Genomic DNA, 13887 nt, shown 5'->3' with positions numbered 1-13887 from the left:
TCATATAAAACAGACTCACCTGGTACCAAAGTGTGCAAGTAACAGAGAAACAATACCACCACTTGCTTCATTCTTTAATTTGCTTTTATTTTTTTTTTCTGCATAAGGAACCCTGCACAGGCAATTCAAATTAAAACAAAATAAATATATGAATATTTATGTAAAACTGTTCTTTCTAATGAACAATTATACACAATGTACAATTTTATTTTCACTGGGAAGGCTCACAAATGTACCAGTCCCAACCAAAATGCACCAAAAAGGCTCCATGCAAACTTATCAAAAGTGACAAAAGTATGGAGAAAAGGTACTAATAGTACTTTTTTTGCATTTTTATTTTGCAATCACAAAAAAATATAAACATCTAATTGGTGGTTTTTGTCACATTTAGAATAACTAAAATTTGGGTACTGCTTATAATGTATATTTTTATGCCACTAAAACACCTATGGTTAGCACAAAGTTATGTGAACACTGAACCTGACAGAGGGCACCATTTTGTAATTAAAAGATGACATTGTTCACAGAAATCAATAATCTGTGTCCGAGCCCTCTGCATTGTCCACATTGCGTGAGAGCATGTAATTGTCCATATCTATCGACCTGCAATTGTTGATTGCATAGCGCAAACGCTCTGCCATGATTAGCTGGCTGGAGTAGGGTGGGAGCCGCAGCTGAAAGAAACAGGTTTGTGAGGTAGGCAAGCTGTCGTAAGGCTGTGGAAGGGAAAAAAAGAAAATTCCGTGAGTGCAGCCATTGCAGAGGTCAGAAAAGTGTAAGAACCAGTTTTCAAAATGTTAACCTATGGCACGCCATTATATGCAGCCATTTCTTTCGGCAAATATTTCCAGAAGGTTAATGTCTGTTTAAAGAAGCAAAATTTAGGACTCTTACAGGCCCCTTTCCTCAGGACATGACAAATGGACCCTTAATAGGCCTGATATCTTCCATGGTCTTATAAAAGGAATCAGCTCTGCTCAACTTCTATTATTTCATTTTGTTTGTAAGTCAACACCTTAGTCTCCCTTCTACAGATTTGGTAAAGTTAAATTACAGTGACAGCAGCTATATTACATTAGCAGGGTCAGGTGGATAAAATACCCAAATTGGTCACACAGTTCCACTAAAAACTCAGAAATGAAGGAGAGAGTTTGGGCTATTGACATTAGCAGTATACATATACAATTTAACAGGCTGATGCAGCAATCTGGGCTTTAAAACGCTGGGTGCTGGATTTCGTTGCACAGTTTTAACACTCAGAATAAACTTTTTTTTTTTTTTTTTTACTCTCGATGTAGCAAACTAATATGTTAGTGCATCAGAAGTGGAATATCTGTAAAGTGTGCGTTCAACACAGGTCAAAAAACACATTTTAACACAAGAAGGGAAGGGGGGGCGCGACCCTGACAGACAGAAGGGAAGGGGGCTGGCAGCTAAAACCTCTAAAAAAGTGGAAAAATGTTTTTTTAAAAAGTTTTTAAATGTCCGCGGATAAGTGCCAACTTATCCAGGTATCCTGCACAGTTCGCTGCCACTTAAAACTAATCCACAGACATCTATAGTTAAGTGCCAGGGCAGCAGTGCTGGAAGCTTAACTCCAGCTCTGACCCAGGAGTTAATTCTCCAGCACTAAGAAAGGTGCACTAATCAAAGGCAGTCTCTCTGCATCAAGGCGTCCTCATTTGCATGGGATTTCCATGGGAGGCGCTAAGCAGTACTCCCGTTTTGGAACACATTTTTTTTGCATGCAAAATTCCTTGCGGCACTAGACAGGAAGTTTTGCGCACGGAAAACATGCACTGAAATGCAGGCGGAAAGGTGCGTTTGGCTGAACGCACCTTTCTGAATTGGCCCGACAAGTCTGCTTCTTAGTTTTGGGTTGAGATTACTTGTTAACAATTACAACTTGGAAAAACTCTACCACTAATAAATTGCTTTCACCTCAAAATGAACTATTTCAACTGTTAAGTGCAGATGGATGTTTAGGGATTGCTGAAGACAGAATCAAGCGTTCAGCTGAATTTAGCTCTTAATGAGGGGCCTGGCCTTACAAGTACTGGGGTACTATGGCTCAGTTTTCTCTGGCACCACCATTTCTGATCATGCAAATATGATCAGTTTTACTGCACATCTTTTTCCCATATTTAAAATATCTGTCTATGGGGGTTCTTTTTGACGTGGCCTCTTCTTTCCAGATTCGGGGGCGGGATAAGTGTTTATTGATTCAGAAGGCATGTCTGATTGCAAAGAGGGTCATTCTTCTGCAGTGCTGTGAACAGGACCTTCCAAGTTTTGGGCTTTGGAGACAAACAACATGCCTATATGCAAATGGAAAATCAAACTACTGCCCATTCCCTATTCGTTTAAAAGTAAGTATAAGTTCATCAGTATTTGGCATCCTTATTTGCAAAGATTAATCCCTAGGGCTAGAAGCAAGCTAATTAATTACCCCTGACTGTGTATATTTCGACCGAAAAGAATAATTTCCTGCCTTTTTGTTTGGTTTTCATGGGTTCGCTTTAGAGGCTGGGATGGGAGGGGGGAAGGGGGTGATTATTTGTTTGGGGGGGGGGGGGTTCTGTATACAAAATGTATTTTCCAACATATGACTGTCTATTACTGTTTGTTTGACATGCTTCAGTCAGGTATGTCAAATGTTTGTGCTGTTTTTCCTCTTAATAAACAGTTTTACATAAAACAAATATGCCTATTCCTGAAATTGCAGAATGTCAATATTTCTAACAAGATACAGGTGAGACAGCTGTTGGGCTGTAAAAGACATTGCTATTCCTGTCCCTGCACGACTTGCGCCTACAACAGCAGAAGACATCATCCTTCCTCTCCATGCCCATCACGCTAGCTAGGAAGCTACACGTTGGTCTCCCATGCTGCCTAGCTGCAGTGAGGCCAGCTTACACGTAATGTGTTAATGAGTATTTGTGGGTCGAATCTGCGACAAGCAATCAATGTAATGATTCCAGCTCTATGTACAGAAGCATTTGTCCGGGCCGCATTTACGATTATGGCGTCCACAGGCCGAGGACTGGAGGTAGGGAGGTTTTGCTCCTGGAAATCAAAGAGCAGCAGAGGGAGACCCAAGTTTCGGGCGCCTTCAGGACTTGGTGCCCTTGGCACATGCCTGTGTGGTCAATCAGCAACTTCTGCAGCACACTCATTATAATTCAGTTGACTAGTTTTATCAAATGAATGCAAGTGGCTAAGGCCATGTCTGAAACACTGGAAGACTATTTGTGGTAGCTTTCAACATTCTTTGCTGTGCTCCAGCACACGAGTCATAGCATGAACAACAAGTAGTCTCTTGGCATCGTAAAAACTAGTCCTACGGCGAAAAATTCTAAATCAGAAGAATTTGCTACTACAAAGTCTTCATTTTACCACTGGAATCTTAAAATGTAAACAGTTTGTTTAAATTCTGTAAGTTTTCTCTCTGTAATCCGCTCAGCATGTAATTTCAATACGAGCAGAATATAAAAGATTTTAGTCATTATTAAATTCTAAACATATCAAAAACATCTGTTCATTGCTCACAATAACTTTTTTTGCAATTTAATTATTATGCTTTTATAACAAATAAAACTCAAAACTTGAGATTATAGAAACTGATGGAAGAATACAATATAAAAATAGACAACAGGTAAAAAAAAAAAAAAGGAAAAAACAGTTATTGATACAGTAATCTACCATTAATTCAATCACCGCTGGGGGAGTCAATTAAGGAAATATCGAAAGGTAAAGAAGAAATATATAACATTCATAGGATTCAAAAATATCATCTTAGCCAGCCACTCTAAGGGGATCTGATTCTGAACAAACCCTCTAATTATTCAGGTTCAAATAACACATATTTAACACCTGCAGGAAAAGCGTAAAAGAAAAGCAGTCCCCAGGGCAAAAGCTATGTTGCGGCGCCTCAGCAATATTAGAAAAAATAGCAATTCTTTGACCTAGAAACTTCTTGTTAATTAATTGAAAAAATAGTCTAAGAGTCCATAGCTTATCTGGTTCTAACACAAAACAGACCAATAAAGTAGCTCTCTCTTTAATTTCTTCCTGGGACTGTTTCAAATACCCTGAAAGATCAGCAGTGGGCACACCCATTGACTTGTTCCTTGCACAAGCAAATGAACTACCTTAGATATAGGTTGAACTGATTCTTTAGGACATTCAGAAATGCAACATAAAACCTCTTCAACATTTCCAGAGGAGATAGCAAGAGACATTTGAGGAAATTAAGGAAGGGAAGATTTGATCTTGTACAGAATAATTATCTAGGTTCTCCAATTTACGATGAATAATCTTATTGTCCTTAGCCAGAACTAAATCAGAGTCAGATGACCTTTTAATTGAATTTTCAGCTAGCCCCAATTTCCCTTCCTGCTCCTTAATTAACTGAGAATGAACATTAGATGTAACAGTCAGAGCATTAACTGAAGATAAAATATTGTCCATCTTGGAGATCAAAACATTCTCTAAGCCTGCAACTGCTGACCATAGCATATCTAAAGTTATAACTGCAGGTTTCATCAATGCAGCCTGTTCCAAAGGTTTAGGGAGGCCAGACTGACTACCTTCCCCATAGTTTCCTGCTAGGATCTTGCCACTGCAGGCTGGATTATTCATTTATTTATTTGTTTATTTTATTTGGATTTTTTTATATACTGAAGTATAGCGAACTGCCTTCACTCCGGTTTACATGATAACAACATAATACATACATTTAACTAAGACCTTAAGTAACATTCTAACCGGGATTATATATGAACACGATAAACATTAATAGAACTGTTAGCTCATTTCATAGAAGAGCAAGTAAACCACAATTAACAACGTAATTGTTCAACAGGAGTCTTAATTGAACAGCGATAGTAGTCTGAAGAGGGGATCGTAGCATGTAGGGAGAGGCAGGACAGGTCTCGGGGTGGAAAGGAAGGGGGCGGAGGGAAAATGGGTCTGGGGGGGTAGGAGGAGAGAGGTGTGGAGGGGGGCGGGTATGGGATCATTGCCCAATAAAGAACCAGACCAAAGTCCCAGAGGCCTCCTCACCCAGTGGAGACAGAACCCTAGCCTAGAGCGGCCGACACTGCCAAGCTCAAGAGCCCCAGACACAGTAAAACTGAACTCCTTAAGGGTGGGCTAAAGAAGAGTAAAAGAAACCACCTGCTCCAAAGGAAAAGCTTGGGATATTCCCTCTCTCTTCTTACCCATTGCAAAGGAAGGCAGCAGCTAGGAAGAGGAAGATTGCAGTAAAAAAAATTCTCTAGGGGCATGCCGGCCGAGCCCAGAATTTATAAGGCAGCCGGCATGGTCTCCAAGCAGCCCGAACAGCTGATAACGGGGCTTGCTGCTTCTCCTCTTGCTCTCCCCAAATCCATGCCACCAAAGCCCAGAATTAACATGGCAGCCAGCACAGGATGGAGACGTCAAAGGGGATGTGTTCTTGCGGTCTCCAAACAGCCTGAACAGCAATGTGGCTTGCTGTTTCTCCTCTTGTTCTCCCACTACTTACAATAAGATTTTACTTAATCTTCCAAATTGCTGCTTAGGGACACACCTTCCCTTAATTCAGGCCAAAACAGTACAGCCAAAACAGTTAACCCGCGTTTGGACGCGCTAGCTTTACTCCTTATTCAGTGAGGGGTAATAGCGTGTCGAAAACGCACGTCCAACCCCCCCCCCCCCCCCCCCCCGAAACTAACAGTGCCTGCGTGATACAGTAAGTAAAATGTGCAGCCAAGCCGCACATTTTACTTTAAGAAATTAGTGCCTACCCAAAAGGTAGGCGTTAATTTCTGCCGGCGCCGGGGAAGTGCACAGAAAAGCAGTAAAAACTGCTTTTCTGTGCACCCTCTGACTTAATATCATGGCGATATGAAGTCTGAGGTCCCAAAAGTTAAAAAAAAAAAAAAGTTAAAAATTAAAAAAAATGTAAAATCAGCCCGCGGCTCACAGGTTGAAAACGGGACTCTCAATTTTGCCAGCATCCGGTTTCTGAACCCTTGGCTGTCAGTGGGCTCGAGAACCGACGTCAGCAAAATTGAGCGTTGGCTGTCAAACCTGCTGACAGCCGCCGCTCCTGTCCAAAAAGAGGCGCTAGGGACGTGCTAGTGTCCCTAGCGCCTCTTTTTACCGCGGACCCTAATTTAAATATTTTGTTTTACTGTATCGCGCACACAGGACACTGGCCTGGGTGCTCGACCGCTCTCCTGCGAACTTTACTGTATCGGCCTGTTGGAAACAATATAACTTATGCATCTACCATGTTTTTGTGAATAAAATTCACATGCAGGTTACATCTTGAGCCCTATTAGTACAGAACAAGTGCCTCTAAGCATTAATACAATTTATCTTGGAGACTGCATATCTAATTCATTTGCTATGGTTTGTCAGCAGTGGAAAGATACAAAAAAAAAAAAAAAAAAGCATTCAAAACCTCCTCTTTGGTAGCACTGAGGTGTGCTTGAAGAGGCGATATACTTGGAACTGCTGAGAGAAGTTAGGGAAACCACTTGCTGCAAGCATCTTTCTCTTTGGCTTCAAACAGAAAGGAATCGAGTGGCTAGTTTCCAGTTTTTAGGTATCTTAAATTGCCTGCCATGATCACCACCAGAAGAAACAATAGGGATCTTTAAAAAAAATAGTAAAAAAAAAACAAAACAAAACATGGCCACAACAACTTACCCTATCAACTTTCATTATTTGGAATCGCTGAGAAATGTCAGCAGTGTTGGCTGGCAGTCGAGATCGGCCGGACACAAATCTCATGAAAAGGACCCTCTCTTCATTGGAAAATTCTTCAAGGGTTTGCCAGAACCATTGCACTAACTGGTGCTGTTCATCCACTTCTCGATAGCGCACAACTTTCTTCAGGACATCGACGGAGATCTCGGGCATGCCACATACCATCTGCTCCAACTGCTTAGCGGTAAGGAGGGACAACAGAGGTACTGGGACAATCCAAGACATTCCTTCGCGCACAGAAGCTACCTACAGATGCAAATAAGATACTTCATCAATAGCACAATTACTCATACAAAACACTTCTACTGCAAGGGATCAGGACATGAGGATGGCAGCAGCAGATCCAGGAATGACAAAATAGTACTTCTTTACAGAAAAGGTGGTGGATATATAGACCAGCCTCCCAACAGAGACACCGGGGCAAAACAGAACCACACATAAAGAAAACAGGATCCTTAGCAATAGGGAAGGCACAGGTAAAGCTGGAGATCTGAGAAGTGAAAAAGAACAAATTGGCCAGGCCTTGCAGTCTTATCTGATATCATAATCTGGGTTCCTATAGGATTATAATCAATACCCCTAGCCCCATTAAAGAATTTTAGACCTTGCAATGAAAAGGAGTTAATTTGTACAATGCAGATAGAGACTGCAGTGTACAAATCAATCCTTGTTAGAATTTTCATTGCTTATAAGGCCTAAAATTCTTTAATGATGTCAATTTTACAATGAATACTTCTGAATGTGTCTGTAACAAGAACATCCTCCCCAACCTCATCCCACCTCCCGAAAACTCACCCCAATTCAAAGTGCCCACTTACATTGGGCCATATATTCAGTGTCAGGCTAAGCCTTATAAATCTGTCTCTTTCTCTCCCCCCCCCTCCCGATGTTCACCGGACTCTCATGCCTACTGAGGAGCTGTAGCAAAGTTACATGCGTAACATACGCGCGCCGGATGAGGAAAATTAGGGGTTACGGGCATCAGTGCTGGCCCCGCCTCTGGAACGCCCATGCCCTGCCCCTTTTCCGCCTAATTTTTCTGGGTGCTCGTACGTTAATGTACACGCGCCCTTCCTGGCTATTTAAAATTCGTGTAGCTCCTGTGCGGCCCACTTACACGCGCATGTCGCCGTTTTGCGCACAAGGTTTTTAAAATCTACCTCTTGGTGAGAGGGACAGCACTTGTCTATCGCACATCAGAGAGTAGAAAAACTAATGGTCAAAATAAATGTCCATAAGAATGACCATGAATTCCAATGCCAAACTTTCAAATCTCAACCAGTAGGCCATGTCCGTAAAAAAAAAATAAATGTTGCGATGTCTAAAAACCTAGAAGACTGTCAATAAATACTGCTTTCTTCTGTTGGCCACCCCTTTTCTTTCACATTTTCACCACTTCTCAGCTTTTTGTTTAGTTGGGACAGTTTAAGAGCTATTGAAAACCAAAAGATCCTTTGTAATTTAAGCTAGCCTAAGTCATAAAACACCAGGAACATTTTGTTATTAACACAAATATTCAGACAAACCAAATTATAGAGCAATTTTCATTTTTTGCTGTGGCTTAATGAATTGGGGCAATGATATATGTAACAAGAAACAATACAGCTGAACAAATGGAAGTAGGCAATTCATTTCTCACCTGCCGATCCATTTCATGAAGTCTGTATTCAATGGCCCTTTCCACATATTCTTTCCTGTTTGAAAAGGTAAGTGGGATACTGTTCCCACCAGGAATTATGGGAACCATTTTACCATCAGCACTTTGACCAACAAATGAATCAATTGGGATCATCTGAAGAAAAGACAGTGACACGAAATTAACTTTTGGTAAAGTTATAGATTACAAGAATAATGCATTGCCCAATTATCTTAATTTTATTATTTGGTTTATATTCTGCTTTTCAGGCACTTCAAAGTGGATTACATTCAAGTACTCTCTTACAAAAATAGCATCTGATTAGAACTGAAGTGCTAGAACTTTAATTAATAGTTTTAAGTACCCACATTTCATGATTCTAAGGCACCAGATAAAATCTTCCTCTTGCCACATTTACCCCCAAATATAAAACTGACCATCTCCTCCAATACTGCAGGTTCACCCATTACACGGTTCAATTAAAATGCCATGTCAAGTAATTGGATGATACTTTAGTAATGTGCTTGGAATGCACAGCTGTGAGCCTGGAAACACTATAGTTGACTTTCCCCTATTTACCACTTCCTGTTTGACCTTAAAATATTATTTCTCTTTTCCCAAACTTTGATTGTACGCTCTTTTGGAAAGAGACACTGGCTGCATGAATTTCCTAGGGTAGCATCATATACACTAATGGCACTATATAAATAAAAACTAATATATTCCAAAGAGAATCAGGAACTTTTATAAAGAAAGTGTGATCATTCACTGTCTATGACAGGATAAGATGTGTACATGAGGCTTCTCCTTCACAGAGCACTGCCAGAAGCCACAAGAACACTAACACCTAATTTTTCAAAGCATGATAATTGATTACATTTTAAATAAAGCTATTGGTACATACTGTAAATGCACAATACATAATGCCACGTTTACTGTGTCTACAAATACATAAAAAAAATCTACCACAGTCATATTTCTCAAATCTAAAAATACTGCAGTACCAAAAATCAAAATAAACTTGAATGTACAGCTAGACTCACTTTTGTAGTATTGTTAGTCTGTGCCCAGTGAAATCTGGAAACTTTCAAAACTTTCACCCCAAGAGGATTAAAGTCTTCTTTTCCAAAACCTGCTCTCTTAAAAATATTTCTGCTTTACTGTTTTGTTGTTCAGAATCCTCTCTTCCTGTGCCTTATCCAAACTCACTAATTTGATTTTTACATATGTTCATTCTCTGGTGTTATAGACAATAAGGAAAGTGCAAGGAAGAGTTGAGTAGATGGAAACTTTTATAAACTATATCCGAGGTGGCCAACTCTAGTCCTCGAGAGCCACAAACAGGTTTCTACAATAGCCACAATGAATATACATTAGAAAGATCTGCATGCATGGGAACCTCTCTCACGCATATTCATTGTGGATATCCTGAAAAACTGGCCTGTCTGTGGCGCTCCAGGACTGGAGTTGGTCACCCCAAACTACATAATCACTGGCAGATTACTACTGTATAAAAGGGTCTAAAATAATCAATCAGGCTTGCACAAAATGAACTTATATATGAAATACAATTTTAGACAAACATAGGAGAACCAAATAAAGACTAAAAGAGTGAAACTGTTGAGTATTTTGAAGGAACTATTTAGTACTATTGCTTATAGTGGAAACATTTATATTTATATTAAATAAAATTGTGAACAAAATATTTACAGCAGGTGTATTCACTTCCCATCCAAAAGGGCCACACGCAATGACAATGTCAGATACAGCTAAAATGCAACAGGTCTAAGAATTAGGTTTGCTGCATATTTTATTTACTCTCAATCTCAAACCTAGCCAGGGCACAGGAACGACTACAGTAAATACCTCTGATTTATTTATTTATTTATTTTTAATTTTTATATACCGATGTTCCTGTAAAGAATACACATCGCACCGGTTTACAAGGAACTGAACAGTCGCCTCCAGGGCGGAAATACATTAAAACAGTCGCCTCAAGGCAGAATACATTAACACAAGTATACAGGAAAACTATTAAAGAGAACTTTCATAAACTCAATTAAATGTAACTGGGAACCATAAATCAGGAACATATGTACAGAGGTAGGTATATCGTCTGTCGCTTCACCAGATTTTAGCTCTCAGGGAAAGCTTGAGTGAATAGCCAAGTCTTTAGCTTCTTTTTGAATGTCGGAAAGCATGGTTCTTGGCGGAGGTCCGGTGGGAGCAGGTTCCAAAGATGGGGACCTGCAGTGGACAGAGCTCGTTTCCTCAATGAGGTTTTTGTTGGCTGGGTGTGAAGCATGTTCTGGTATGCACTTCTGATTGGTCTATTGGAGATGTGTTGCTGTAGTTGGAAGGATAGGTTGAGGGGGGAGATGTTGTGAAGAGCCTTGTGAATCATCATGAGGGATTTAAATTGTATCCTAAATTTTATAGGCAGCCAGTGAAGATTTTATATTTTCCTACCTCATGAAAATTCTCTTCTGTAATCCCACTGTCTTCAATGTGAAGAATGCTGTTGAGCGTCTGTACGTAGAGCAGATCCACCTCCTCTAGGTCCTCCAAAGTGAGTGGGATGCAACACAGTTGTTTCCAGACCACTGGGGCCAAGTGTAGATCCAAAGGTTTCTTGGTACGTATAGCCACACCCATCAGAATGCCTAGGAACTTAAACTGCATGAGATGGTCCTCCAAGAATGCAGAAGGATTGAAAAGGAATCTGAAGAAAAAAAACAACACGTTTTTTTTAGATATTGCTCATTGCTTTGAAAAATACTTCAACTGTGAATGCTTGTACAGACAATGATTGGTAATTCCCCAGATAAACAGATAGATGTTCTAATTAAAATAAAACACGGCAAGAACTGTATAGAAATAAAACAAAAGTTTGTTTATTTTTCTGTTTTGTTTACAGGCAGTTCTCTCCCCCCCCATTAAATATGTCCTCCCCCAACTTGGGCTCCATCCTTTGCATGTCCTCTCCTCCATCTTACCCAAGCCCAGGGCTCCAAATGGGGTAGGAGTAATCCTCAGTCACTTCTGCTTCACCAGTGTCGTACCCAAAATGGTACCAGCTGACTTGAGTCCAGCACCATTTTGGGATAAGGCCTGCACTCCAAAATGGCGCCAGCCTGAGATCAGAGAGCACCAATTTATAGTACCAGCACTGGTGAGGCAGAGCGGCTTGGGATTGCTCATGCCCGCTTTGGATCCCAGGGCTTGGGTAAGATGTAATGGGGGTGTGGCAGGGGTGGAGGGACACCTGGCTGCCAGATAACTAAAAAATTAACACAAAACATTCCTCCTCTCCCTCTCCTGGAAAACGAAATGGAATACCCCTCCCCCCAAACAATACAAAAATGAAACAAAAATAATTCCGTGTGCACATCCCTACACAGCATGAGATACAACTTAGTCACCTTAAAGTTCAAGATAGGCTTAATGATTGCACATTTGAGGTTATCTTAAAAAAGACTAACCTTGATCCCTCTTGTTTTAACAACTTTAGACCAGTCTCCAGTCTTCTGTTTATAGCCAAAGTAATTGAAAAGGTGATTCAAAAATAACTGACAGAGTAGAAGAGAACCAGGTATTTTACCCTGCCCAATTCAGATTCCAAAAGTTTTTTTTTTTTGTTTTTTTTTTTTAACACTGAAACATATTATTGTCGTTATCAGACAATGGACAATCCTACTTGTTAGTGATGTTAGATATTACTGCAGCATTCAACACTATTGATCATTCTATTTTACTCCAAAGACTCATAGAAATTGGTGTGACAGAAAAAGGTATTCAGTGGTTTGAGTCTTTCCTTCAAAACCGTTTATTCAGAGTTAAAATAGGACTCTCTGAGTCTGAGATATTTAGTTTAACTTCGGGAGTTCCACAGGGATCTTCTCTGTTGGCGACATTATTTAATATATACATGTTACCGCTCTGCAAACTCCTAGCTGGTCTGGGTCTTTCAAAACCTTGATCGAACATTCATTAAAATCCTTGGTAATTTACCTTTCTACTATTAGCAAGCTCCTTTCTCACATGAAATTTGTATTACACGAAAAAAACCCCTGAGATTTTGTTTATTTGTAACAAATTGGATAAGGGTAAAGAGTATATTTTAAACATAGACCAACCGGATTTTAGACTAGCTAAGGAGGTTAGAAATCTTGGAGTAATGTTAGACAGTGAATTTACAATGAAAAGTGCAGTGGGTAAAATTGTTAAGGATGGTTTTTATAAATTGCAAGTTTTAAAAGAGTTAAAACCATTTTTATATTTACAGGATTTTAGAACAGTATTACAGTCTCTACTCTTTTCAAAAATAGACTATTGCAACGCTTTACTCCTGGGTCTACCACAAAACACAATTCGTCCTTACAGTTACTCCAGAATGCGGAAGCAAGGATTTTGACATGATCAAGAAAGTATGACCATATGAAGCCGACTTTAATGGATTTACATTGGTTACCGGTCATGTTTAGAATTCAATATAAAGTGATATGCTTAATTCATAAATCTATTCACAATGAAAAAAATTAGTGGCTAAATGCCTCTCTCCATCTACATACGTCTCAACGTAATTTAAGATCAAGTAATAAGGGTCAACTTCTAATTCAATCTCCTAAGTTATCCCATTTAAATAAAGTACGAGAGAGAGCGCTATCTCTGGCTGACCCACTGGTTTGGAATGCCCTCCCAACTGAGGTGAGATTGGAACTAAATTTTCAGAATTTTAAAAAGAAAGTAAAAACCTATTTGTTCAAGCAGGTTTTTGGAGTCTGGCATTTTTTTAAAACAGTACAATATGGGAATGTCAGTAGAGGCATTTGGTCACCTTTTTTGTTTTAATATTATTGATGTGAATTTTTCTGTTTTATTTTTTGTATTGTTTATTTTTATCTTATTAACCTTGTTTATTTATAATTTTAAATTTGTTTTTATGTTAATATTGTTTAAAAATTGTAAACCGGTATGATTGTTCCAGAATACCAGTATAGAAATAAAATAAATAAATAAAGATATCTGTTTTTATTAGAGTACTCTGCTGTGAATGTGTAGCCATGCTGCAGTTGTAAAACTCCATGGGAGAAAATAAATGTTTAATAATAGAAAGAACTTTGATGAGCTAACTCACTGAGTCGTACCTCTTTAACAGTGCAGCTTCCTGTGAGCTGCTCTCTAATTAGACCAAGCAAGGCCAAAAGGCAGTGAAAAAAACCACACTAAGAATCTTTTTTCTTAAAAATCCCATTTATAAATACTGTATACCATTGACTCAATCCCAATGTAGATATGTAATACAATTTAATAAAATTTGCTACTTTATTCTGATTTTAGTATTCTTTAAGTGCAATATAAATCTTTGGTCCATTAGCTTCACTGGCATTTTTTAATGGATGGCTCTTAATACATTTGCCATACAAGTATTTTTTTAGTATTTCCATTATACCATATTCACTCGAAGTTCCAGATTAGATTGCAGCTTTTCC

The 13887-nt window shown here is 39.3% G+C and overlaps 1 protein-coding gene across 7 annotated transcripts in view; it reads right to left on the bottom strand.

Moving 5' to 3' along the window:
- Positions 1-66: 66 nt before the first annotated feature.
- HERC1 (HECT and RLD domain containing E3 ubiquitin protein ligase family member 1) overlaps positions 67-13887 on the bottom strand; it is a 410083-nt gene continuing 396262 nt past the window's right edge. For 6 of the 7 annotated variants that reach the window (XM_029575640.1, XM_029575646.1, XM_029575641.1 and 3 more), the window contains exons 75-78: positions 10865-11117; positions 8399-8551; positions 6700-7005; positions 531-716 (exon numbers count right to left, since the gene is read on the bottom strand). In XM_029575640.1, coding sequence (XP_029431500.1) covers positions 531-716; positions 6700-7005; positions 8399-8551; positions 10865-11117 — 898 coding nt within the window. Of the gene's footprint in view, positions 717-6699; positions 7006-8398; positions 8552-10864; positions 11118-13887 lie in introns of all 7 variants that reach the window. The other variant, XM_029575639.1, reaches the window with a different exon arrangement.

The sequence above is a fragment of the Rhinatrema bivittatum genome, chromosome 13, assembly GCF_901001135.1.
Source record: "Rhinatrema bivittatum chromosome 13, aRhiBiv1.1, whole genome shotgun sequence".
Lineage (NCBI taxonomy): Eukaryota > Metazoa > Chordata > Amphibia > Gymnophiona > Rhinatrematidae > Rhinatrema > Rhinatrema bivittatum.
Note: the sequence above shows the minus strand (reverse complement) of the source record. Positions and strands in the feature narration are given on the sequence as shown.